This window comes from Capsicum annuum, chromosome 1, assembly GCF_002878395.1.
Source record: "Capsicum annuum cultivar UCD-10X-F1 chromosome 1, UCD10Xv1.1, whole genome shotgun sequence".
Lineage (NCBI taxonomy): Eukaryota > Viridiplantae > Streptophyta > Magnoliopsida > Solanales > Solanaceae > Capsicum > Capsicum annuum.
The window spans coordinates 254,767,741-254,795,034 of record NC_061111.1 but is presented as its reverse complement, the minus strand read 5'-3'; the positions used below and the strand labels follow the sequence as shown (position 1 = coordinate 254,795,034).

At 33.6% G+C, this 27,294-nt stretch overlaps 5 protein-coding genes and 1 pseudogene across 6 annotated transcripts; 3 read left to right on the top strand and 3 right to left on the bottom strand.

The window, feature by feature from the left end:
- Positions 1-132: 132 nt before the first annotated feature.
- Positions 133-2,208, top strand: LOC107857428 (protein CANDIDATE G-PROTEIN COUPLED RECEPTOR 7-like). The gene has a single exon (XM_016702309.2). The coding sequence runs from the start codon at positions 653-655 to the stop codon at positions 1,970-1,972; it is 1,320 nt and encodes a 439-aa protein (XP_016557795.1). The 5' UTR covers positions 133-652; the 3' UTR covers positions 1,973-2,208.
- A 201-nt stretch (positions 2,209-2,409) lies between these two features.
- LOC107857429 (NAC domain-containing protein 66) lies at positions 2,410-4,028 on the bottom strand. Its single transcript, XM_016702310.2, has 2 exons — positions 3,259-4,028; positions 2,410-3,168 (listed from the first exon to the last, which is right to left on the bottom strand). Exons 1-2 carry the CDS (start codon positions 3,721-3,723, stop codon positions 2,692-2,694), a joined length of 942 nt encoding a protein of 313 aa, XP_016557796.2. The 5' UTR covers positions 3,724-4,028; the 3' UTR covers positions 2,410-2,691.
- Positions 4,029-7,663: 3,635 nt separating this feature from the next.
- On the bottom strand, positions 7,664-10,321 carry LOC107857431 (annotated as a pseudogene).
- A 152-nt stretch (positions 10,322-10,473) lies between these two features.
- Positions 10,474-11,697, bottom strand: LOC107851947 (photosystem I reaction center subunit N, chloroplastic). The gene is made up of 3 exons (XM_016697001.2): positions 11,050-11,697; positions 10,755-10,880; positions 10,474-10,666 (listed from the first exon to the last, which is right to left on the bottom strand). Exons 1-3 carry the CDS (start codon positions 11,332-11,334, stop codon positions 10,577-10,579), a joined length of 501 nt encoding a protein of 166 aa, XP_016552487.2. The 5' UTR covers positions 11,335-11,697; the 3' UTR covers positions 10,474-10,576.
- A 311-nt stretch (positions 11,698-12,008) lies between these two features.
- Positions 12,009-14,097, top strand: LOC107857430 (soluble inorganic pyrophosphatase PPA1-like). 2 transcript variants are annotated; one of them, XM_016702312.2, is made up of 8 exons: positions 12,009-12,373; positions 12,470-12,495; positions 12,583-12,648; positions 12,729-12,836; positions 12,921-12,986; positions 13,054-13,174; positions 13,249-13,330; positions 13,874-14,097. In XM_016702312.2, the coding sequence occupies exons 1-8, from the start codon at positions 12,274-12,276 to the stop codon at positions 13,914-13,916; spliced, it is 612 nt and encodes a 203-aa protein (XP_016557798.1). In that variant the 5' UTR covers positions 12,009-12,273; the 3' UTR covers positions 13,917-14,097. The 2 variants fall into 2 exon arrangements, with proteins under 2 accessions (XP_016557798.1, XP_016557797.1); XM_016702311.2 differs by having other exon boundaries at positions 12,031-12,373; positions 12,470-12,498.
- A 6,630-nt stretch (positions 14,098-20,727) lies between these two features.
- LOC107856070 (B3 domain-containing protein Os03g0120900) lies at positions 20,728-22,751 on the top strand. The gene has a single exon (XM_016701063.2). It carries the CDS (start codon positions 21,237-21,239, stop codon positions 22,368-22,370), a length of 1,134 nt encoding a protein of 377 aa, XP_016556549.1. The 5' UTR covers positions 20,728-21,236; the 3' UTR covers positions 22,371-22,751.
- Positions 22,752-27,294: the final 4,543 nt, after the last annotated feature.

Genomic DNA, 27,294 nt, shown 5'->3' with positions numbered 1-27,294 from the left:
CATAATATTGAGATCTATAGATCAGATAGATGCTCCTTAGGATACTAAGCTTTGATGTATTTTTGTCCCAAGATTATATTAGAAAATCTATAATGGACAACCTATATCAGACCGTCTACATCACACCCTCTTAGGATGCGACCCTTCCCTCGGCCCTGCTTGAACGTGGGATGCCTTATATACCAGACTGCCCTTTACAACGACAAATGTTTGAAATATATGACCGTGTCAAATGTCAAAACTTTGCCGTAACATTCCAAAAAAAGGAAATAGTACAATAAAAGATAGTATATGACACTGATTCACTTCTTATTTTATTTTATTTTATTTTACATAATAACTAACAGGTCTGTTAGAAAATCAAATTTGTGGATAAAATACAGGTGACACACTTGGAAAATAGTTTTAGCCTCATACATCCAACTAACTGAACTAAAACATAACTGCAATTCCCATTTCTGCAAATTTTTTTTTAAAAAAATTTGATTTCGTTTCCTTTTGTTGCCTCTCTATTTCCTTAGACATTACTAATTTCATTTCTCATATCAGAAGGAGAAGTACATTGTGTCTCTTCTCTTTCTTGACGTATAATATATTTCATCAGTATGTAAATATCAAGAAAACAGGACCATTTTGCTTATCCGATCCAACAATGTCGTCCACAAAAGTTTCCCTTCTCTTATTCTTTGTTACATCCCTTTTTTATTCATGTTCTTTAGCTGAAATCAGATCCAATGAGGTTCGTTCTGATGATCGTCCCATTATACCATTTGATGAATTCGGCTTCACACATCGGGGTAGATTGGAACTCAATGTCTCGAAAATATCCCTTGGTGTCCCTAGCAATCCCGCAAACCTTGATCTTTCGAAAGTTGGATTCTTTCTATGTACTAGCAACGCGTGGATGCGTGTTCTTGAACAAATTGAGGATGCGGAGATCACTTGCGCGGTCCAGTCTGATAAGGTCAAGCTTGTCTATACATTCGACAAACTTGGTGACAATTCGTCTTTAAACACACTTTTTGTTGATACGGAAGCTGATCAGTACTCTCTGGTGTTTGCTAATTGTTGTCCTCAGTTAAAAGTTTCTATGATTGTGCGATCTGCAATGTACAATCTTGATGCTAAATCAGGAAATAGAGACTATCTCTCTGTTGGCAAGGCCATTTTGCCTAGGATTTATTTCGTGTTTTCGCTTGTTTATTTCTGTTTGGGTGTATTTTGGATATTCGTGCTGTTCAAGAAGAGATTAACTGTTCACGCGATCCATTTCTTCATGCTGGCTGTAGTCATATTGAAAGCCTTGAATTTGTTGTGTGAAGCAGAAGATAAATCTTACATTAAGCGTACGGGTAGTGCTCACGGATGGGATGTACTGTTTTACATTTTCAGTTTCTTGAAAGGGATAATGTTGTTCACGTTGATCGTGTTGATTGGGACGGGCTGGTCATTTCTAAAACCTTATTTGCAGGAGAAAGAGAAGAAAGTTTTGATGATTGTGATACCACTTCAGGTTGTAGCAAATATAGCTCAGGTTGTGATTGATGAGAATGGGCCTTATGGGTATGAATGGGTGACATGGAAACAAGTGTTTTTGCTCGTTGATGTGATCTGTTGTTGCGCGGTTCTTTTTCCCATTGTTTGGTCGATTAAGAATTTGCGTGAGGCTGCTAAATCTGACGGGAAAGCTGCTGTGAATTTGATGAAACTGACGCTCTTTAGGCAGTACTACATCGTGGTTATATGTTATATTTACTTTACAAGGGTTGTGGTTTATGCATTGGAGACGATTGTATCGTATAGGTATCTTTGGACTAGTGTAATGGCAGGGGAAGTGGCAACTCTGGCTTTTTATTTGTTTACTGGAATTAAATTCAGGCCTGAGGTACACAATCCGTACTTTGTAATCGACGATGAAGAAGAAGAGGCTGCATCTGAGGCATTAAAGTTTGGTGACGAGTTTGAATTGTGAGAAAATTATTCTTGAGATTACATGATCTCGTTATCAGTTTTGCAATGGTGACTATAATATTGTAGATCATTTTTACTTTGAAGTTTTGTTCAAATTTCTGTATTGTCAATTTTGTCTCTGTATTGTATTTGTATAACTTGAGCATGTCATTTGATTTCTTGTACTAGCATTTTGTCTGGAAAAGATCAATTGTTCTGTGAATTAAAATAGGCCTTTCAGGTATTTCATTTGATTAAGTGACAGTTCCTGCTTTTGGCATTTTTGTCAGTTTACTGTTGGTGAATGTTATTCTACAACTTACATAGCATTTGATAGTCTTAATTAATTAATTTTTTTTTTTAAAAAAAGAATTTCCACGTGCTTAGCCTATGAAAAAACCAACGCACGTACTATATAATCGCAAGAACTATGACATCGTCATGGATAATCAGAAAAGACCATGTAGGGGAGCATCTTTGTGTATATAATTAAACAATATAGTAATTATCCCTGCCCTTCAGAGAAAATATGAAGGGCTTATAATTATTAATTTGAGTACACAGGAAAGAGTAGCATCGTTTAATTATAGGTATCACTCAAAATAGCTAGCGTACTATCCTATATTGACGTAGAACTAGCTGGGCGCGTACTGTTCTGGATATAATATACAGTACGAGTATATATGTAAGTTTGATTCATAGGGACAAGTGGCTTATTGGATAAAAGGTTGATGGTTGCATCTAGCTCCAAAATTCAGTACCATCATCATCATTGGATCGAGCAGTGTTATTGTTGGTTGGTATATCGAAATGGCCATTGAGTTGAGAAGCCACCAAGCGATCGAGGGCTAACCAGTCACAAGCAGGGCTATTAATTTGATCAGTTCCTGTTGACATGAGCATCTCATCAAAGCCACAATCTTGATGAATTAGTACTTCCATGTCGTTGTTGGTCGTTGGATGATGATGATTCACCAGCTCTGGGAGGTGTAGGAAACTGCTTTCAAATTGAATGTTTGGGTTGTTGTTTTTGGTTTCGTGTTGTTGTTGTTGTTTACATGACGATCTTCCCATGTACATGAGTATTTGATCAAGAACGCCGTCAGTGTTTGGTTTCTGAACTGTAGAGGAACTGCTTTGAGGGATTTCGAGTGAACTCTTCTTCTTGAATACGCGGCAGACCACCCAACCCTCTTCTACACCACCTGATTCCGATGCCTGGATGTTTAAAACAAACGAGTTTAACTTATATACGTCGACAGTTTACAGTAGGTAGATATGAAAGAAGATTTGAGAGTATATACATACACAAAAGTTGACATCGGCCTGATGATCTTGAGTGCTGGAGTTGTCATCGAGGCGATATTCATGCATGATCCAATCCAATTTCAGGCCATGAGGGGCGCGTCCTCTATAGAAGACTAAGGTTTTTCGCATTCCTATCCTCTTACATTTGCCATATATGACTTTATCACGACCTGTAGCTTTCCAGAATCCAGCAGCAGTGGCACGATTTGTACGAGTCCCTGTTGGATACTTCTTGTCCTTGTGGCTGAACAAGTACCAATCATTTTGTGGCGTCGATCCTATTTTGCACTTCTCTTGAATGTCCCATGGTTCCATCTTGTTGAGGTCTACTTCGCGGATAACATCAAGATCAATCTTATCGTTAGCTATCTTTTTCCTCAGGTAATAGTGAAGAAGTTCTTCCTCAGTTGGATGAAAACGAAACCCTGGAGGTACTTGTGATTGACCATTTACAGTTAGATTCATGGCTTGTATCACAAATATATGAAGCTAAGTATGTTATGTTAAGCAGCCTAGCTAGTTTTATAGCTTTAGAAGATTGTTGAACAGGTGAGTTATAGAAAGGTTAAAAGGGAAGGAAGGAGCCAAGATCATTTATACTATGGAGAAAAATTGGGTCCAAATATGCATGAAAATAAAATAAAAAACAAAATCAAATGTTGTGGGCCCTACTTAGGTAGAATTATGGGTCCCACAAATGGGTGGGGTAACCCTACATCAAGAAACTATGACCCTCGACCTTAAAATCTCTTAAAAAGCTCCCTCGAAACCACCAATATCCTACGAAAAATCTGTCTTCCCTTCGATGTCTCTAGTTTTATTTATTTACTACAATATAGTTATATGGCATTTCGTCCTTACTAGTTTCACTAATTTAGACTCTTATTGCTTAAGAATCATTCAAGGTTGGAAGCATTTTGTTGGACGTGCGAAAAAAAGTCTCATATTAATAGCCGAAAAGATTGAAAAACTACACATAAGATGTGTAATCTCTAAATGTCGCAAGACCTTTTGAGGAAAATTGTGCGGAATTAGTCCAAAACGAACAACACATTTCCTATTAAGAATTTTGTTCATTTTTGAACATTGTCGAAGCCACCTTTACGTTCTGTTCGGTAAAAGAAAAACTATATTCTACTTCAAATATTGAATTTTCTTAGCTTTTTTAGTGAAAATTTTATAGTTCCGCCATTATTTCTTAAATTCAATATCACTAATTAAAAGAGGAAAAATGAAATCAATCACATCAAAGCTATTGGTGATTGTCTGACTCTTTTTCTTCCTCCATTTCTCACTTAACTCGTGCAACTAACAAACACCAAAGACAACGAGAGATAGTGATGGGGTCACGCAATTGTACTTTCCAAATTCATGATATTCTACAGAGAGATAATAAAAAGATACCAAAATAAATTATTTCATAGCTATAATTACACCATGTATGTGTAACTATATACGAAATTTGGATCTCGAATATCCTATAAATTCTTCAGTTTTATAAAGACATTAACCATCTCGAAATTCCATAAACTATGGGATATTAACAAAGAGATCAAGACACCAAATATTGCATGGTCCAGATCATCCTATATTCAAGAAATAAACTATTAACGGTCTTCTAATTACGAAGAAAAATCAAAAAAGAAACAAAATTGTACTCACAATATTTATTAGCGTGGACGTGTTACCTCATTGTTGTCTGCTTCTTTGACTCTATTAATTCATCTGTAATACTCAAGTATATTATCAAGAACCCATTTTTCAACATTTCCAATCTCTTCTTTCTTTCTTTCTTTCTTTTGAGATACTGTATGATATTATTAGTACCTTGTAGACAAATCTTATTGCATCATATATATGGAGTGGCGGAGCCAAGATTTTCATTGAGGGGTTCAGAAGTAAAAGTACGGACTAGTCGAAGAGGGTTCAACATCTACTATATATACATAAAAATATTTTTGACTATGTAAAAATAATATAAAAATAGTACAATTTTCTATCGAAGGGGATTCATCCGAACCCTCTGATTACAAGGTGGATCCGCCACCGTATATATGTTGGTATGTCACTCTTTAAAAAAATATATTTAAGGATGTAAATTAAATGTTACCTTCCTCTATTATCATTTTGATTATTCTCAAATTATTCTTCTAGAAAATATATAGTACGTAGATTAAAGACCTCGTTAAAAGAAAGGATAAATATATAATTAAAAAAAAAGTCTCATCAATTCTCTTGAACTTTGAAAAATTTATTTATTTTTAAACTATAAAAAAGATCGTGATAATTCACTTAATATGAACGGAAGAGTATCATGATGATAGAAAAGGAAAAAAAAGACAAGATTATTATATCATTCTCAATGGAGCTCCGACATAGTTTGGCGAATGATGCATTGACAAATTAAGTAGGAAAGAGAACTTTTTTTTTTTTAGTCATTATTCAGTATTTGACACTCATATTAAAGTTTAATTAATTCGAATTTATGTTAGAAAGTCTCACTACAGAGGGTAAAACGTTCCCTACCAAAGAAAACTCTATTCTCAGAGCTCAAACTCGATATCTTTAATTAAGGACAAATGAGTACTTACCACTCCATCACAATCTGATTTTGATAGGAAAGAGAGAGAGCTGATGATTATTTGTGTGTTTATTTTCAACTTTATCACAACCACAATACGTTAATTAATTAATTAATTAATGGACTAATTTAAGAGCAACACAACACTGAAAAATTTAAGATTAATATATAGTAGTTGCAATTCTGTTATGAGGTCATTCTATGTCTTAGCCCTTAATGATGCATGCCCTCTTTTTCCCTTTAAATTCCATCTCTAATCATTATCATTTGGAGCCATTAAATTGACCTCTTACCAGCACCCATATTAAGCTTTTTTCTTCTTTTTTTTATGTTAACTGTTTATTTTCCCTTCTCACGTTTCGTTTTATGATAGTCAATTTAACTAATCTATTAGAAGCTAAACTGAATTAGGTTAATTCAATATTTAGATATTCGAAAACTGTAAAAAAATAAATTGCAATCGTTCTCATATTAATATGATGAAAAAATATATTTTAAAATGTTGATCAAAATTTATATAGTTTGACTCTCCAACAAGTGAAAAGTGATAAGTTAAAGTGAACAGATTATGGAGTACTATTTATAATATATATAACACTTTTTTTTTTGTTTCTCATCTGATGTCTGGTACCTTCATTGGAGTCCGAATAATTCGGATTCGCACCGAATAGGACCCATTCGGGGGTAGCGCTCCAAACAGAGGAAGTTTTAAAAGATTAAAGAAGATCCTTCAAAACTTTTTGAATTCTTAATACTCTATAATATATGTGTAGCTATACTAATATTTTTGAAATTATCTTAAAACTTCAATAAAGACATGTTAAAAAGTGTAGATGAGATGTTTAAGTTAAATAGGAGTAGTTTTTTAACATAACAAAAAGAAAGCAGTATCACATAAATGAAACAAAAAGGATTATTACTTTTTTAAAAAGATCACCATTAGTGCTAACTATATGGTCTAGAAGACTAAATAATTAATAGTTATAGTTGGTTAGTTGTTGACTTCTTGTTAATTTTGTTGGGTTAATATTAATCCTATTATTTAGTGCTAGCTAATATAGTCTAGAAGACTAATTAGTACTACTATTAATAGTTGTATCTCATTAGTTGTTGACTTCTTGTTAACGCTGTTGGGTTAATATTAATCCTTTTAGTTTATTTTACTAGTACTTAACTATTCACTGAATGCCTTTGTAATATACTCCTTCCGTTCATATTTATTTATTCACTGTATTAAAAATAAATACATAACAATACTTATTCAGATTGGAAATCAACAAATAATTTACCTTTTTCTATCCATTTACCTCTATTATTAATTACTATTAATCACTCAATGAATTTCTCGAGGCATTATATTTATCATATTCAAATGATGATATAGTAAAATTACATTATTATTTATTGCTTCTTAACCAGTGTGACAAGTCTAATAGTGGACAAGTATATTGTATGGTGATAACGATCTCAATCGAGTGACTAAAATCAACAATACAAAATAAAGATAGTGGGGAAATAAGAGACGAGAATAGAAGAAAGAATGACTAATTGAATCAATTAACTAAGGAAAAAGAGAACTTGATTTCAATTAGAATAGAGAAACTCGATCTGAATCCACAAATGATTAACTCTCGTAAAAATCAAGATTAAGAAATTTTTAGATCAAATCCATCCATCACTAATCTCACTAACGTTATGACTACACTAAAGAAGTTCCACCATACACTCTCAAAGAAGTTCAATTCTCAATTCATCAAACTCTTTCGACGAAAAATCGGTAAAACAACTTTTAATACTTATTGTCTTTATACGAATACCCTATTACAAAAATAGCCCAAAATGACTATTCATGAAACAACCCACAAATATTGGTGATATTTAATATATATTTCAGATTAATTTAAGCTTTGTGATATGACGTAGTATGACGAGACCATCCACAGAAAAATATATAAACGTGAGAAAATTATATATTTGGGAGTAATTTATTAGTACTAACCATTTATCATTTTCAATATGAGAGATTTGCATAAGAAGCAAAGAATTATCATCACAAATGCAACCAACTTTTGGTGGTCATCAATAACAACCAACTATTAGGCAACTAATTTTACATTTTCTAATTTATTAAATATAGTTGCTAATAGAACTAGCAACTTCTAAGAAGGTTCGTCGAGTAATCCTACCTCAGATACTTTCAAATCGAGATCGTAAATGGTATAAACTGTCTAGTTTAAGCATAAGCAAGTAAAAGATTTCATAGGCAAATCATCAACTTGTACAGATAAAGAGGCTCAAAGAGCTTTATTTGTTCAATACATAGGTTAATCAAATTTACAATAACATCTAGTTTGGGCATAGTTGAAAATTTTCACCTGCAATCAACATGGAGGCATGTCCGATGGACGTGGCAGCAACTGTTCTTCACGGTGTTTGCCTTCTCTCACAATGAATACCGTGTTCATGCCCCATGTCAGATGACGTTCGAAATGGCAATGCAAAAACCAAACTCCTGAAGCATATATAGGATATGGGCAGTGTAATTGAATACGTATGGTGGAAAGTGGAAACCATGGAAAGTTCTTCCCTATGAGTACGCCTTTTACGTGATAGTAGTTGGATTCTAGGATATCAATGGATGGGTTGACAAAGCTTATGTTGTTCATACTCGCTGATAATCGCGTACCATTAGGCTTGATCGATCAGGCTTTTGGTTAGCCTCCAAAATGCAGTCATATGTTAGTCCAGGGCTTATTGTGATAAAGTCCCTTGTCAACGGCTTAGTGTAGCTTCCATCTGTTCCTACTACCGTGAGCTTGTGCTCGGTTACTGCAAAGAAAAGTATTTCATTCATCGCAGAATTTATCATCCGAAGTAGATAAGTCTTGCCATACTCCACCTCTAGCTTGAACGTATCTGCAATTACAGTGACAGGAAAGGTCTTAAACTGGAAATCAGAAGACAACGCTGCCCTTTGTTGCTTCTCTGATGGCCGGAGATTACAATATACGTACCATTATCTGAGCAAGGGTAAAGATCTCCTGGCTAACCGTTTATTGTGTAAGCATCAGAATCAATTGGTTCGCCTCCTGAGCTAATAAACTGATCGTATACCAACTCAACATTTTTCTTCCACCACTCCCCTAAGATCGAATCAAGACAATGTGATCAAATTAATCGAGGAAACAAGATCGTGTAATTAATGAATTGTTACCGTACCTAAGACAAGGGTTAGTTCAGCAGCAGGTCGGGGGAAAGGATAGGAATAAGTACCAAGTTTGGGATAAACAACAATGGCACCATGAACCATGGCTCGATCCCATTCACTATGTGCATGCCACCATAAGGTGCCTTCCTCATTCGAAAGATCAACATTTGCCTGAACTTTGAACCTGGTGGTATTGGCCATTGAGTTATGTATTCAGGTCCATCAGACCATGGATTTCTAGGTTGTTTTACTCCATGGTCGGAAGCCTGAGCATAGTGGAAGCTGATTGCAAACGTGAATGCTGCCTTCATCTTAATTTTCATAACAAATGTTAAGATGATGAACTGCGTTAATCATGGGTTATCGCTTGTTAAGATGTACTTAATTTATAGAGCGGGAAGTGTAATGGGATGATAACCTCTCCCAGCAAGATTAATTGACTGATGGCATGCTGCCTGCTAAAAGCAGTATGAAAAGGCTTTAGATGTTACATTACTTGAATTTGAAAAGATGATTTAAGAGTAGTAATTAAACAACTTCCGCTTGTTAATATTGCATTTTAAGTGAGTTAAGGATACAATTTAGGCATTTTTAGCTGTTTGAGTTTATGTTCTTGAATTGAAAATGCTAAACCAAACTTCTGTTACTCTATGAATACTTCATTATCATTACTGGATCTGTGTTAATTGAGCATTTATTATGTAATGTAATGTATGAGTCCATTTGAAGGAAGCTGGTTAGGCCAGAGTTTTCCTTATAAAGATTATCCAATTTTCACTTCTTCATATTTAATTTAATTTTCACTTGCTTAGTATAAAAGAATTCATTACCCCTGTGCCTACAGAAGGTGGAACAGACTCCATATATCACTAAATTCTGTAAACATTATTTTTGAAGTTCAATACTCAAATATTACTCGAATGCTATTTCGTATAGTCCATTAGATCTTATACAAAATGAGGTCTGCAAGCTGAGTTTTTATCGAACCTAAAATGCAGCGATGCAAGTTAAGCTGGTCCACTCTTTGCCCAGGACTACAATTGCACACATGTAAATAAGGTTGCTACAGATACTACTTTTGGTCTGGCGATGGAGTTCATACATAAATATACGTTTCATGGGGACTTTGGTCGAGGCTTTTCTTCTTATTGTGGACCGTGGTGACAGACATATAAACTGTTTTGCGGCGTCTAAAAGTTGCTCCATATACAGCTTTCTTCCCTTAACCACTTCTAAGAAATAACTCTAGATTTAATCTTGTGCAACTTGCATAATTTTATCAACTGTTTAGTTTGGTAATCAGGGCCATATTGTGGTGGAGGTGGCTTGCAAAATCAAAGAACAAAGCTGAAGATTTCAGATATAACATTAATGCTTGTATGAGTTTGGAGAATTGTTAGCAGATATATAGTGTAACATGGACGAATTAAAGCAATCAATGCGATGTTTAACGAACATCAAACAAATTACTTCTCACTGTCACAATAGATACATTTTGTGAAAGGACTCTGCTTAAGAATACAAAGTCTTCACCATTTCCAGAACACATTAGAACCACACTTGTATTTGTCCTTGCCCTCGCACTCCAAGTCCAAATCGTCACTTAAAAATGGCACTTTCTGAATACAGTAAAACGCGTATATTAGTATATTATAATCAAAGCATAAACCAAACAAAGATAGATCATAAGAAGATGATTGAAATTACCTTTTGCTTTGCAAGGTCTTGGCAGCCAGTGAAGTTCTCAGGGAACTTGCAGGTTCCAAATTGAACTGTGTATGCTCTTGCAAAGTTTGCTCCACTTGTGGCCAACCTCTTCTTGTCATTCAATTCCTATAATGACATATTCAAAAGGTTTATTATAAGTTCTAGGAGTAATATATCATCGACTTATAGCAGTTTTTACGTAGTTTCCAAATATATCATGCCCAAATTCACGATCAAACTTAAACTGTTTGACTCTCGAAATCTAAACTTTGCGAGTTAAAATAGTTTTATATACCTTGTTGGCTTTGCTTTTCTCAAGATAGTCATCGATAACACCAGCATTGGCAGAGGAGTTGGAGGAAGCGGCGGCGAAAAGAGCAGCAGCAAGGCCGAGGAGCGCGACTCTTCTTCCGGCTATCTGGTCTTTGTTGGAGGATTGTTGAGCCTTGATGACTGGCAATTTCTGAAGTGATGGAGAGCCAGACATGGAAACAGCAGCATACTTTGAGGTGAGTTCAGATGCACCAATGCCTGAGACAGCATAGCTACATGCCAATACACTTGAGTTCATTGCTGCCATTTTCTTGATCAAGATAGTGTAAAAGAAATTTAATCAGATACACTTTTTTAAGTAGTTTGTTTTGGTGATGGATTTTGTTATATTGTCAACATAGGATTTATGGATAGTGAATGTAATTTAAGGTTGTGGTAGGAGTGTGGATAAGGTGAGATTGCCTCACTTCTTATTGGCCAACTTGGTTTCTTCTGTTTTAGTCATGTATCTGTGTGGTGAACATGAGTCATTAGTAGTGGACCCAATAATATCCAATTGAATATGTGCTTGGTTGGGATTAAGGTTCTATTTCTGATTATGTATGGTTGACATTACTTCTACTAGCTGCTGAATCAAATAGGTAAATAATTGATACACTAATTAAGATTTAGCTTATGTGACTTCTCAAACATGCGATCGTGATATGACTTAGCATCAATTGACCTCTATGCCATCCAATTTTTGGTGTGCACAAGTAAACATATACGTCTTACGTTACAAATCTCACGTGATTTGCGTCCTCACGCAATACTTCTCAGGTTTAATATTTGACATCTTACTAATTTGAAACATGTCATCAATAGTTTATTTAGTGTGAATATATAATTGATACTAGTATTATTCAAGTAGAACAATGTGTAAAGTGGCCGGTTTGGCAGTGACAATACTGGTCGAATATGATGATCTTAGATCCAAAAAATTAATTGCATTATTCAAAGGTAAAAGTAAAACATATAATAAAATTTGAAAGTCACATTGATCCATGCATATTAATGGAGGATATTAAAAGAAGGAAAGGGAAGAGAAAATTAAGGAGAATTTCTTAAAGACCTCAATGTGCGTGGCTACGTTCCAACTTTATATTATATTATATCACAATTATCACTATAATATCATATTATGAAATTTCTCCGCATTTAATTAGATTCAATTCATATACATATATACATACATCGCGTTTAAAAGATGAGTAACGAAAGATCTGCCCCTAGTTTGAATGAGAGGATCCTTTCATCTTTGTCCAGACGATCTGTTGCTGCCCATCCTTGGCATGATCTCGAGATAGGTATCTGTCCACGGTTTGTTTTTCATTCTTCCAGTGTTTACTTTAGCGTACTATCTGGCCTAATACATTTTCTGTTGCTAATTCAATGATATGTAGGACCTGAAGCTCCCAATGTTTTCAATGTTGTAAGAAATCACTCTGCTTAGTTACGTACTGTATGTGATCCGGTAACATATATATGTGTATATACATTGTATCGATCTTCACAGGTGATTGAGATAACAAAAGGAAGCAAAGTTAAGTACGAGCTTGACAAGAAAACTGGTCTCATTAAGGTATATATCACAGAATGATGTAACTCTTACAATATGATCAGTCGTCCTTCCTACACATTATGCGTATATATGACTTGCAGGTTGATCGAGTGCTGTATTCATCGGTGGTTTACCCTCAGAACTATGGATTCATTCCTCGAACGCTATGTGAAGATAATGACCCCATGGATGTATTAGTCCTCATGCAGGTAAATGAACAGGGCAAACCGGGGGACATAAGCCTGTTATTATATGATCCAAAACCTGAACAAATATGTACGTTTGTCCAACAGGAACCTGTCCTCCCAGGCTGTTTCCTTCGAGCTAGAGCCATCGGACTAATGCCTATGATCGATCAGGTTTGTATAATAACAGTTATACTTACAACTTGTTTTGTTTGGAGACTAAAAAGTAAATTATATTCAGGGAGAGAAGGATGATAAAATCATAGCAGTGTGTGCTGATGATCCAGAATATCGACATTATACTAACATCGACCAACTTCCTCCTCATCGTTTAGCTGAAATTCGCCGCTTCTTTGAAGAATGTATCCTCTTAATTACTCTTTTTTCATAACTGTTTCTGTGAAGGACATTGATTTTCTTGACTATATGATGTTAGACAAGAAGAATGAGAACAAAGAGGTTGCAGTTGATGAGTTTCTGCCCCCAAATACTGCTGCTGAGGCCATCCAGTACTCTATGTAAGAATATTGTTCGATCTCTACATGCCTACTAATTTGAGCAACTATATACATTGACAGCGCACAAATAATCGCTTAAACTTGTATAAAATTAAACTAGTAAACACAAACATCCTACGTGGCGGCTAGAGGCGGAGCTAGGATTTCAATGACGGGGGATCCATATTCAAAGAAAACTTAGGATTTCAACTAAAGGGGTTTCATATTCAAAGAAAACTTAGTAGAAGGGCGTTCAACACCTACTATAACCACATAAAATATAATTTTAATCATGTATAAATAGTATATTTTTTCCTTCGAAGAGGGTTCGGCCGAACCCCCGAACAAAAGGCTGGCTCCTCCCCTGGTGGCGGCGTACATGGCGTCTCACGCCAAATTGCCACGTAAGACGACACATAGGGCTCATGTGTATACTTGTTCAACTTTATACAAGGTTAAGTGCGTACCTGTGTACACTCAAAATTGGAGGGTATAGATGCCAATTGAGGCCAAATTAAAGGGAACGTTTATGTATTATGCATTTACATTTGCACTGTTATGCAGGGACCTTTATGCTGAATACATATTGCAGACGTTGAGGAAGTAAATTGATGTTTTTACAGAAGAATATATCGGAAGTGAATAATATTGTCACAAATCATTTTAATAATTTTGTTTTTTCTACTTTTTTTTTTCCTAAATCAATGCATGTATTTCTTATTGATGTATTAATTCCAAATTTCACTATATATTGCAGTTGTTTTGAGTTAAAAATCTCTTGACTTAATTAACCTTTTGGAATAAGAGAAATTAATATTGATGGCTATGTTTCAGCATTAATTTGGGAGGGTAAGCAATGGATCAAACTCAGATGAGCCCAATAGTATTCATTGTCCGGGCCCAACATGGTTACAACTGAAATCTGCCCAATTGACCAAGTTTATAATCAACAAGTCCAATCCATCTTTAGTTTAATTTTGTTTAAAACTTACTCCGTCCGTTCGCTTTTACTTAACACACCCGTTAAGAAAATAATAATTTACGTGATTATCTTACCACATCATTTCTATTACTTGATGTTTCGTAGCAGGTTTTGAAAAATGATTTGAAGAAAAAGAAATTAATGTTAAGGGTAAAACATGAATTTTTTTTTTTATCTTTTCTTGATATGTGAAAAGCGACAAGTGAAAATGAAAATTTGTTTTTAAAATGATGAACACGTAAAAGTGAACGGATGGAGTTAACTGTTTTTGGTTATTCCTTCTGAATGAACCTGAAAAGATGAGTGTTTTGTTTTTTTTTTTTTCCAACCCCCCCCCCCCCCCAACCCCCCCAAGGAACTCGCACTATTTTTCTCTCTTAATAACTCAAATCCACAACTTTTGAATTATATTAGAAGTGGAAGTGCTAATTACCATCCGATCAATCCCTCTTATCGATAGCAGACCACTTAAACTACAACATTTGAGATTGTTTGCTATTGCTTATGCCTAAGCAAAGAAGTAAAGTTCTGCTCTTCTCTATTTCTCTTAAGTATATCTAGTTCTATGGCTTAACCTTTACTTTTACGATGTAAGGGCAGAACATAATAGTAATAAAGGAAAAATAAGGAGTGGCGGTAAGTTAAAACTTTTTGATTTCTCTGTGTAGATTTCAGAAAAAAAGCTTATTTTTATCGCTACTCTATAAGGCATAAGTAGTGAAAGAAGTAGACCTATAAAAAGAAAAGGAAGCATCATCCCTCCTACTTATGATTCAACATTTAGCTGAACCTATTCTAGATGTCTTTTTTACATCAGTAACGTCAGATTGAACTTGCACTGAATTGTTTACCCGCGGAACTCATTTAACCCGACTTTGCATAAGTATATTACATCAATATTTCTCTTATTTTTTTTTAGAGGGGGAGGGGGGAGGGGAACAAAATGATTATTTTTTAAAGGCTAGACTAGTAGTGGTATATAAGAATGTGCTACTTATTCAGTTTAGCAAATAATATATATTTTTCAGTTTGACTAACTAAATAGAAATAAAACATACAAGGAAAGATGTGTTCATTACTTCATTTGATTCCATAGCATTAATTAGATGAGTTATTATATTTATAATTAATGTAAGACTACCCGTCCAGCGTACTTGGACTATATGTTATCAATTAACATATAGTGCATTAATAAGTCAATATAATAAACATTGTCTAAATATTTTAATTTCTACTATCTTCACAACACAACAAAATAGAAAAAATAAAACATTTTCTAAATATTTAATCACTATTATCTTCACAACACAACAAAATAGGAAAGAATTATACTAACTTGTTTGCATTCAGACGTCACCCAGCTTTGGGTTAATGACGACAGCTAACATGCATTGTTATCTTCATAATATTGTATTAATGAAATTTTACATTTTTGTCCTGAATCGATTTTTAATTTTCTTCTTTAATAATTGAATTTATGTCAAGTTGGAAATTAGTTTTTAGAAGTTCATGATGAATTCATATTCGGGCATAACTTATAGGTTATTATGATAAGAAATTATAAACTAATATCCATTGAGACTTCTTTAATATTTAAGATAATACACCTTTTTTTTGAGTTAAATAATTAGAATAACCCATTGTGACCTAATATTTAGGTGCTCATCCATACCCTCACTGATCATAAAAACGTATGCATTTAATACTACTCATTTAACATTATCTTCAATGTCAAAAATGATCATATTGCTATGTTCTTTTCCTAATTGAAGGAATGCTACAATTTTAATTGGAAAAATTATATTAACATGACAATTCAAGTGTATTTGGTTCCAAGGATAACATTTTCTTTAGAAAAATAAATTCTTTAAAAATGAGAAAAATGAACTTCTCTAAGTTATAATATATTTCCCAAACACCTACCTGCCACACGCATCTCCTATAATATATTTGTCTAAGTTATATACAAAAAATTTTAGGATAATATTAGTATTTATTTAACTATCAAACACAAGAAAATAAATAAAAAAAACTCATTTATTTTCTAGAAACATTTTCCTTCCTACCAAACATACCCTCAACCAGCTAATTTATTCATGTGGAGTGCTAAGTCAACTCAATAATAATGAGTTCTTTCAATAACGACTATATTGTTGTTGTTCAATGGAATTACCAATTTAATAAGTGGTAAGTTAGACAAATCTTCACTTTTAGTTTCTTTTTGAATATTCTATCTTTATATCGATCAAAGAAGAATGCTATCGATAAAATGCTCAAATTACTCTCTTTTAATGTGCACACCATTATATTCTTCTCAGTGCTCGTGTTGCATCTCTTCTTTTAGATAAGGAGCGTTAGAGCAACTAACAAAGTTGTTCTCATATGACTAGATACTAGCCACAGATTCAGACCTTGAAAATAACCTCTTGTACAAATGCATGATACGACATGGGCGGAGCCACCTATATCAAAGGGTGATTCGTTGAAAAAATATGTTGTGTATATAGGCTAAATGACGGCTATTATGAGTGTGTGTTTAATTTTCCACACCCTTAACGCAACTATGAAGAAAATTTGCACACTCTTCGTCAAATTTCTGACTCCGATCCGCCACTGTGGTACGTCTGCGTAAAATAGACCCTTGTGATCGAGCCGTTCCCTAGACCCTCCACATCAGACTGTTTTGTTTTTTCATTTTTTTTATATTTTAGGTGTGTAATGTCATCAATATCAATATAATGTTGCAACTCTTATATACATGGACCACCTCTATCTCACGCGTGGTATATAAATATACTAGACTACGTACCACCTACCCTTGCCCAATTTTTCAGAAAAACTTAATTCAAATAATTGAAGAGATATATATCTAATTCTAACATGAAGGTGTAATTATATACACAGCTTAATTAATGTCCCTCTAGGTTTTATGTATTTAAAAACCAATTAAGACCAGCTGGGGTATAGGAATATAAATTATAATATATGATGGATCATACAGTACTACTACTACTGAATGCTTTCAATATAATAAAAGGAAAGTAGTGATGCCTAGAAAAAAGAAAAAAGCCATGCTTTAAACTAATAACCAAAGAGGGATTAGGAAATTAAATAAAGGAAAAAGAAAAATCAGAAGTATAGTGTATGCTGTCCAATAAGATGTAGGATGTAATTAAGTCACAGTCACGTACACTAACTAATGTAATACACACCTTTCAAACATTTTATTTTTTTTCACTTAGGTTGTAGTCCTCGGTACGGAAAACATTTTTTAGAAAATACTTTTTATATTTTTTTTATGTTTTATTGGTTAAAATTTTTAGAGAATATTTTTTCTAGTAAACAAGTTTCTTAAAAATAGAAATAACTTTCTTAATAAAAGTAGAAAAAACAAATTTCATAGGTGTCATTTTACATTGCCTGTTCCTTCTGTCCTCCAACTCATCTCATGTTCACTCACATCCTCGTAGCGCTCATCCCCACAAGTACCCCACAACCCTACATACCCTCGATCACCTTCACTTTGCTCCCGTAGTATTTGTTTAGATTAAACACAAATATTTTTAGGATAATTCTTTTTCTTACTTATTAAATATTAAAAAAATAAATAAAAAAATCACTTATTTTCCTTAAAAAACATGATTTTTGAAGAAAATGTTTTTTTTTTAATGGTAATAAACACATCCTTAATCATAGTTAAGTCATGTATTTCTGAATATGACATACATTTTTAACTTCTTGTATAGTGATAGGATGGTTTTGTATATATTAATCCTTGAAATTACATACTAGGTAAGGTTCAAGACCAAACCCCAACACTTAAAAGGTGGATTAATTATAAAACGAAAAAGTTAAATTACATGGTTTAGTTTATATATGCAGGCATTTAACATATTTTTCCTTCATTTCATATTATATTGGTGTTTTTAGCTTTTACATTTAATTCAAAAATTTAACTTTTTATTACATAATCAAAAAGGTATTGATTTTTTTTTCTTTTCAACTTTACCTTTTTTAAAAAAGTGAACTTTTACATAATAAGCAAGAAATTATATTAAATAGATACTCCCTCGGTTCATCTTTACTTGTTAACTTATACTAAAAATAAATGTTCAACAATATTTGTCCAGTTTAGAAAATCAATTGATATTTTACCCATTTCTACCCATTTTACTCTCAGTTATTAATTGCAAGCATCTTTCTCAAGTATTGAATTAATTGTATTCAATGAGTGATATGGTAAATTACTCCTATCATTTACTGTTTCTTAACTGATATGCCAAGTCTAACAGTGAACCACTATTGATGGACTGAGGGAGTACTATTTAATTTAACCTTCTCCCATAAACTTAAACTCTAAACCTAATTTGAAACTGTACAAAATATAAAGTAACTGATTGGCTACTTGAACTTTTAATACTTTAATTTGTTGATAAGGGTCTCTGATACTCGTGAAATTTGACACAAATTAGGTATAATTACATAAAAAATTTAGTAAGCCATGATCCATGATAGTTGGGTGATTTAGTTTTCATGCGGAACCTTAAAGCTTTGGACGTCAATATGTGTGTGTTCGAACCTTCCAAACACCCACGATATCCCTAAATCCCGAATCCGCCACTGATTTGATTTCACACCTTATAATCTCCTCTCTCTCTGAGATCTCTTAAAGAATGACTTATAAGTACAGAAATTAATTGCAGTTGTCTATATACATGCATGAGTTAAATGGAGTAAACATTATAGTTAGGTTATGACTAAAGCATGCAGAGAAGTTGCAAAGACTCTTTTTCTTTTCTCATTCATTAAGAAAGAAAGAAAGAAAATTAAAGAGAGATTGATATGGCTAGCTAGACTGGCATTATCATATGAATCCCCCACATGGGCATTTCAGCAGAAAACTAATATAGGGGTAGCTATAATATATATATATATATATATATATGTGTGTGTGGTCCTTTATCTACCTAGCTCTATTCTATATCATATATTATATGATATAGACTCCTCCACCTCCTGTATATTAAAACTCAAATGCCAATATTTATTAATTAGCCCCCCTCCCTCCCCATTCCTTTCTTTTCCTTTCTATTTTCAGGATAAATCTTCTCTTTAATTTTACCATATAGTTGAAAGACTTTGTACGTAAAAGAAAAGTACTACTTGGTCCCCAATCTACTTATTCAATAGATTATCCCATTCTCTCTGTGCATTGTCAGTCCACCAATATTAATTATCACTATTTGTCACTTTCTTTTTTTTTTTTCATTCCAGGTTTATCAACCTAGCTAGCTCATGAGAGTGATAATTAATTAATTATAATCAGGCTAGATAGATAAAAGTATAAGTAATATATAGATGATGAAATTGTTAACGAAGGGATTGTTTGGTTTGGAGAAGTTATTTTGGTATTATTTCTTATAAACTGTTTGACTTGTTATATTAAAAACAATATGCATTGCATGATTTCATGAAAGAAATTGTTTGTTTGCCGAAATGTCCTCCACCTTATATTGAGGGCTCTCAAGAATATTTGTTATCATTTTCATTAATGTTTTATCCTAGGATAACTAACCCTTACACTAATTAATAATCCTGGTATAACTTATCGCAGCCAGGATTAGAGACCAAACAACGGATAAGTCAAGAATTACTTTTTTATCCGAAGACTATATCTATGTTTGTCCAGCATACCAAACGACCCTAATTAAAGCTTGTAATATCTTAAGCTTCCGCTTATATTGTCTATACATTCACTATTCCTAATTGCTGCTTTTCAGAAAATACTGAAAAGAGCATAACAATATATTTTGACATCCCACAACTTCGACATATCGCTTATTTGTGGAAGGAATAGCTAGCAGGTAGAAAAATGAGCAGATTTTAACTATACGGCCTTTCTTTCTTGCAGTAACAAGCCAGTAAATAATCCCAAAACATTTTTGATCTGTACTAGATTTTTGTCTACTGGTTCCTTTAATATATAGGATCAATATAATGGACTTTTGCTAATTAATTAAGTATAGCATTTATATATTATCCCCCCAAACCCTATATATTTTCAAATTAAAGTAGTACTATCTATTATGGCAGATATAACTAATAAAATAATAATGGTACAATTGTAATAATGTAATAAACCATCAGCTTAGCTAATCTCTAATGCCTACTTACCCTAATTATACAAAGCTAGTTGCATAAATTAGGAAGAGAGTTAGAAACCTGTGCTTTACAAGACAGCTGGACCTCTTGTCTACTGGGCCATATATAGGTAGTAGAAATGAAAAAAAAATATATATATATATACCACCACTATTAGTGTCAACTGTTGTAGTGAAGATACCATATATGTAAAAAAAATATATATACACATATGGAAGTGTATTTTAATTTTGATTACATATACTATATCACCCAGGGTGATGACAAAGACAAGGTCTTGAAAAACGTCCAATCAGATTATTGGTGGGTTGGTCTCTCTCTCTTTCTCTTTCATTCTTGAAGGAGTAGTAAAAAGAAAGAATAATTTAAAGAAAAAATTGCCTAACTTGATAAGATTCCAGCAGGAAGAAAATCACCACATATGATATGAAGGCATCATCATCATCATCTCTTTACCTGATTAAGGTTTCTTGTACTGCCACTCTCTAATTTCTTCTTTAGCTAACAACAAAATAGAAAAAAGCTAGCACCAAATTGCCAACCCTTCTTTAATACTAAGTAGTACTAGTACTATTATTGTAATTAGGGCTGATGGGAAGCTAGACAAATCCATTCTTTCTTCTTTCACAAACTGTGTACCTTATCATTATCATCAAGTTTAATTTCAAGTCTTTATAACCCTAGCTAGCTGAACCATATATTTGATTGAAAATTAGTTGTACTACTACTACTACATACTGCTCCTCTTGACAATTTTTTCTAGATCTATACCTTTGATAGATCATGAATTTCTTTGGTAGTAGAAGGGAGATCCAACAAGAAGAAGCTGACTCTTCAAAAGGTATGTGCCCTTTCTCTTCTTCAGCATCATCCTCTTCTTACCAACAGAAAAGGCCGAGCAGCAACGAGAGCAGTACGGAGCTTATGTTGATGGATTCTTCGCCTGTAGATGGAGGCGAAGACCCTCATCATCACCCTGGCATGATTGAGAGGGAACATATGTTCGATAAGGTAGTGACCCCTAGTGATGTGGGGAAGCTCAATCGTTTAGTCATTCCAAAACAGCACGCGGAGAAGTACTTCCCTTTGGATTCCTCTAGCAACGACAAGGGGGGACTCCTATTGAATTTCGAAGACAGTAATGGGAAGCCTTGGAGGTTCAGGTATTCCTATTGGAATAGTAGCCAGAGCTATGTAATGACGAAGGGATGGAGTCGTTTTGTCAAGGAGAAAAAGCTAGATGCTGGAGATATAGTTTCATTTCAGCGCGGCACTGGTGAATTGTCTAAGCATCGTCTCTTCATAGACTGGCGCAGGCGTCCTGATCATGACATTAACAATCACTATATGCTTCCCCCTCACCATTTCTCTAATGGGAGACTCTTCCCTTTACATCCATATCCAACAACCTATTCGCATAATTTGCTACTCGAAGGAGGAGGCAGCAGCAATATTAGTATCACTCAGCGACCTAACTATTATAATCCACATAGTTACATCTATGGAATTGGTGGTAACTCCAATAATACTACTACTACTAGTACTCCTTACTACATGATGAGTACTAGTTTCAACAACAATAGCACTATGGCTACAATGGTAAATGGAAACCCTTTCAATAATGTGATGATGAGATCAGGAGCGGCCGAGCAAGGCTGCAGTACTAATAGAAGTGTTGTGGAGCCAAGGGTGTTCAATTCGGTGCCAGTGGTTCAAGGTAAAGTGGCAGCAAAGAGACTCAGGTTGTTCGGAGTGAATATGGATTGCCCCATGGATCACTCTGATATGTCATCTATCCCAACAACAACAACTTCTTCTTATTTGCAATTTTCATCTTCGTTAAGGAATTTTAACAACAGCCCAATGCCCTCTGAAGAATCATCTGAAAAAGGCAAGTCCTTCGATTTGGATATTTGATCGATCTTCTATATACTCTAATGTTTAATTTCTCTACCCCCCAGAAGGGACCAAATTACAAGTAAGGAAGAAAGAAACATTAAGAAAAACATACAGAGATCAATTGAAGGGGGTTCCTGATTAGTCCTAATTTGGGAATTAAGGAGGACAAATTAGCACATTGAGTCCATTTCATTTTAACACAGTACTGCTCATGATGCCAATGTTCATGGGAATTAGTCTTTGAGGTTGAAAGATTACTAATTTCAGGTTCAATTTGTGTATATTTAATACTATCTAGTTAATTCATATATGATGAATTACTACTATTGCTAGATCTTCTTAATGCTGGTTATTTTATGTTTGATTTTCTCAATTGCTCAGGGCAGGATTTGACCCTCATACAACTTATTAGTAATGCCACAGCTTTCCTTGACTTCCTTTTTATTTTCTTTATTTTTTTAAAACATATTTTAAATGCATGTTGACATATATAAAAAAAATATAGGGGTTGGAGGAGACTAGACCAAATAAACCCCTATGATCTTAATTCTCTTTATTTTAATAGCTAATCTTCCAACCTCCTTCTTCTTCTTCTTCTTAATATATAGTATATAAGGTGCCTCATGTATATGAGGCTGATGGAAGGAATTAATTGATCAAAGGTGAGGTTTTTCTTTTTTTATGGAATAGTGAAATTACACATGCAGGGTATGTTACTGTTGAAAACTCAGTGAGGAGGAGCATTCTCAATCACTCATTTTCTCTTGAAGACAAGTGGAGGAAATGATTCTTATTTACTTCACTCTACTTAATTACTTTCTCAACTTTTCTAAAATTGCACCCATCTTCTTAGACCATGTTTCCTTCTTGAGATTGAGGTTGTCATTTTTACTAATTGTGATTTAGGAGGCACATCATTAGTTTCATCAAAACATTTCTCATTAGCATGACGGAGAGTTCTGTTGGAGTTCCACATCGGTGGGTTAAAGGGTCCTTGGTCTCCTTATATAGTCTTGGGCAATCCTCCCGTCATGAGCTAGCTTTTGAGGTTGAGTTAGACCCAAATCCTTTTCTTTATCAAGTTCTTCATCATCGTTTTCTCAATTATCATATATTATTATTAAAAAAAAAAATCAAATTCTACAACTATATAGATAGTAATTTAGTAACATCCAATTCTTAAGAATCCTTTCTTTAATTTCATAAAAGCTAATGTTGTTAGATTCCACAACATGCTTTATCATGTACGTTTACAATCATAATCACTTTCATTTTCAATATTCATCTAAGTCACTTTCTTCAGAGTTATATATGATCACTCACCTATTTTCGATTCGTTATGAATTGACTTGTTCTTTTCCTAGGGAAGTGATAAATCTTCATTGAAGTCAATTGCTAATCTTTTATTTTCTAGCCTTGCTCTGATACTCATTTTCTATTTTTTTGGTTAGCGCTAGTTAATTCTTCTCACCTTTGATTTATAAGTATTAGTGTCTTTTAGACCTAGACTATGTATTGGGAGGTTTTGGGATAATGTCCCCCTCATGTATCTTTTGGTCATCTAAATATACAAGGCAGGGGTCGAGCCAAACCCCTCACCACCCAGGAGTTGTATTCTGGGTTGACGAAATTAATTTTTTTAAAAGAAGTGGTTATTCTTTACTTCTTTTCACATGCTTTCTCAATCAATGATTCTTTTGAAAACCAGCGTACTTCTATAGGCTTGACTTACATTTTGGCTCATGTACATAAATATTTATAGGTATTCTTCTATCATGTACTTCTAGCTAGTACATATTTTTTAAAAAAAGAAATTGCGTCTAGATGACCATGTTATTGTCCATTCATCTAATTGTAGATACAAAAAAAAAAGGAGGGGGACGTAGACCAAACCTCCATGACCGAGTAAGAAGGTGCTATATATATGGGCGGATCTATGTATTAGGTTGAGGGTGCCACGACACTCGGAGTCTTGGTTGAATGTATGCAGATTAGAACCCTTGTCCTCCACTCACTAAGGACCTAACTACACCAAGTAGACAGGTTTCCTCTATGAACATCGAGTCCACTTTTCCAAAATGTTGCATACGTTACTATTTAGCGTGGCACTGGGACACACAACCTATCCAAAACAAAAGCTATGACGATATACAATGAGCAAAAATTGGTATTTTCCCATGAAGTCCACAACGTGGTTAGCATTCATATTGGTATTTTGCATTCTTCAAAATCTGAATGATGTTTCTCATAGTATTTCTGAGCTTGAAGTTGCTAGTGTCTTGATCCCTAATGGTCTAATACATATATCTTAATTTATTTCTTTTTTTTTTCCTCTTTTCTAGTGCACGAAGAATACATGTATCGTAATACCTCATTCGTTTCATTTTGCTTGGTCCTATATTAAAAATAACTTCTCCTTTTGTTTGTCAATCTTTGCAAATCAAGAGAGTCTTTTTTACTTTTTCGCAAAAATTAATAGTAATAGTCATTAATTAATAAGATTGGTTTAATAAAATACATCTCAACTAAAAAAAAAATTCTTTTGTTCCAAGTCAAAGTGGACCATGTTTAATTAAAGGGATTGGATCGTAGTAGTGATTTTCTAATGCATGAACCAAGAAAGTTGGTGTATCGCACAAATCAACAATTCCTTTTTCTTACAAGAAATGTTTGATATTTCAATGCTTGTTGGAATAAGATAAATTTATTTTTTCTTGTTATATTGGATTTGGAAGTTATGTTAATGTTGAGGCAACATCGTTATTGATGTTTGTTTGCGCCACTGTCTGACTCTTAATGAACTCCTCCAGGCATGCATTGTTCAAAATTATTCTACAAAAATACTATTCTATTCGTATATCTTTACTTGTTTATTATTGATATAATGCATAATTTAAGAAACAATAATCAAGATAATTTTATTATATCATCTTTAGAATATAATAAATTTAATGTTTTAAAAATAAATAATATTTAATGACAAGAGGCGAATCTAGAATTTCAAGACGACTGGTGCACCATTGTGACAACAACTTTAGATTTTTTTTAAAAAAATAAAAATAAAAACATAGGGATACCTTTTGAAAAAATAAAGTTCAAAAAAGAAATAAATTGACAATAGAGATTTAATCCGTTGAGCTAAAGGAGTTAAAGACTAACTTTAAATTAGTGCACCAATCAATCGTTTTGCCCTGGGGTGTCTTCGGATACTATTAGATATATTTAAAAATTATATACATAATATATCAAGTTTAGTCAGATGACCACAGTGTCACGTAACCCATTTTTCAAGCCTTAATTCGTACATGACAAGTAAAATGGACATGAAATGGTAAAAAAATCTTGAAAATTATTACGTTCCTCTACCTTGCGCTTGGCTTTCCCATGACAAGGCTTGAAAATTATCACGTTCATATAATTAATTTGTTAGATTAAATAAAATAAGGAGTTATTTAGTTTAAATTCATTATACATCATGTCCCGTTCGGTTTTACTTGTTTGGATTTTCAGGCATGCATAATCTGTGTAATTAAAAGTATTTGAAATTTACGCCTAAGCATGTTAAGGTACGATATTTACGTAACTGTTAAAAAAAAAAAAAAAAAAGAGACGTCTATAAATAAATTTATTCTGTTGTATTGTGGCAGAGGCCTTATATAGATAAAAAGAAAAAAACAGAGTACATTAAAAAGTAGTGGCCATTCTCATGTCACACTCACTATTTGCATACATGTATATAAAATTATAAATTCCATAAAAAAAATAAAATAAAATTTTAAGTATACACTCCTTTACATATCAAAATAATTAATGCTTCCTCTTACTATTGAGATCCATACATAAAAGCTTTTCATTATGATGTTATTTTTAAATATAATATACATATATATATATGTTAAACAAAAATGCAGTGATTTCAATAGAATTAATTCTATCGGAAGCAGTCGCTTTATCTTTAAGTTATAAAAGGTTAGATTCGTGTATACTCTATTCTTCTAAGATTTTATTTTGCCGAATTATTTATATGGAATATGTTATTATTGTTGTTGTGTAACTCAGATCCATAATAAGTTAACACATGGCATATGCAAGGTCCACCCTAGTAGTAAAGTTGTGTTTATATAGTTATAGGAGCACGTAATAATTACATAGATATGGATCATAGGTTTTCCAACTTCATGCCTATATTGAAGTAAAAGCCAGCTAACCAGATTTTTCATTTAATAAATTAATTAAAAAGGTCCATAGATATTGCTGACATGTCACATATGATATACTAGATAAAATATAAAGAGTGATGGCCAAAAGCTAGCTAGCTATGTGTACTTTGGTGGCAGTGAGTGTGCTGGTTTCTGGGCAGACAAACATAACGAAACCTTTTTGTGCTGAGCTTTCACCTATGTTTTAGTTAGTGAAAACTGCAACCACCCTCCATCTTAGCAACCGCAGCAGCGGTCGGTGTACTAAAATTTTCGTTATGCATGGTGTTCGAGGAGGTTTATTGTACGCAGCATTACCTTTGCATTTACGCAAGAGACTTTTCACGACCTGAACATGTGACAACAATTTTACCAGTGGCTAGTACAGTACTGTTGTTTGCCTACGATAGATCCAACCCTTACCTTGCGTACAATGCAAAATAAAGTTGAGTACAATAGATCCTTGTGGTTCGCCCCTTTCTTGGACTACGTACATAGCGGAAGACTTTTTTCACGACCTGAACACGTGACAACAACTTTACCCATTGCTAGGGTTTTAGAACGATGTCTGAGTAAAACTAAACCTTTTCTTTTTTCATAGAATAGGTGTTGTGCTGTAAAAGAAAGTGATCCTAGCTAGAAAAGAAGAGGATACTATACATAAAGGGTTAAAGATGCAATAATATAATTTGGCACTTTAAAATTAATGAGGCACTTCATTTATGTTTATTTATAGGCGTAAA

What these genes read in the sequence shown, in the direction of transcription:
- LOC107857428 (XM_016702309.2), top strand. Translation starts at nt 653, where the DNA reads ATGTCGTCCACAAAAGTTTCCCTTCTCTTATTCTTTGTTACATCCCTT.
- LOC107857429 (XM_016702310.2), bottom strand. Translation starts at nt 3,723, where the DNA reads ATGAATCTAACTGTAAATGGTCAATCACAAGTACCTCCAGGGTTTCGT. An exon ending in AGGCCGATGTCAACTTTTGT is followed by an intron (nt 3,169 to 3,258) that starts GTATGTATATAC and finishes TTAAACATCCAG; the next exon opens with GCATCGGAATCAGGTGGTGT.
- LOC107851947 (XM_016697001.2), bottom strand. Translation starts at nt 11,334, where the DNA reads ATGGCAGCAATGAACTCAAGTGTATTGGCATGTAGCTATGCTGTCTCA. An exon ending in AGAAAAGCAAAGCCAACAAG is followed by an intron (nt 10,881 to 11,049) that starts GTATATAAAACT and finishes ATGTCATTATAG; the next exon opens with GAATTGAATGACAAGAAGAG. An exon ending in AAGACCTTGCAAAGCAAAAG is followed by an intron (nt 10,667 to 10,754) that starts GTAATTTCAATC and finishes TACTGTATTCAG; the next exon opens with AAAGTGCCATTTTTAAGTGA.
- LOC107857430 (XM_016702311.2), top strand. Translation starts at nt 12,274, where the DNA reads ATGAGTAACGAAAGATCTGCCCCTAGTTTGAATGAGAGGATCCTTTCA. An exon ending in TAATGCCTATGATCGATCAG is followed by an intron (nt 12,987 to 13,053) that starts GTTTGTATAATA and finishes AATTATATTCAG; the next exon opens with GGAGAGAAGGATGATAAAAT. An exon ending in GAGGCCATCCAGTACTCTAT is followed by an intron (nt 13,331 to 13,873) that starts GTAAGAATATTG and finishes ACTGTTATGCAG; the next exon opens with GGACCTTTATGCTGAATACA.
- LOC107856070 (XM_016701063.2), top strand. Translation starts at nt 21,237, where the DNA reads ATGAATTTCTTTGGTAGTAGAAGGGAGATCCAACAAGAAGAAGCTGAC.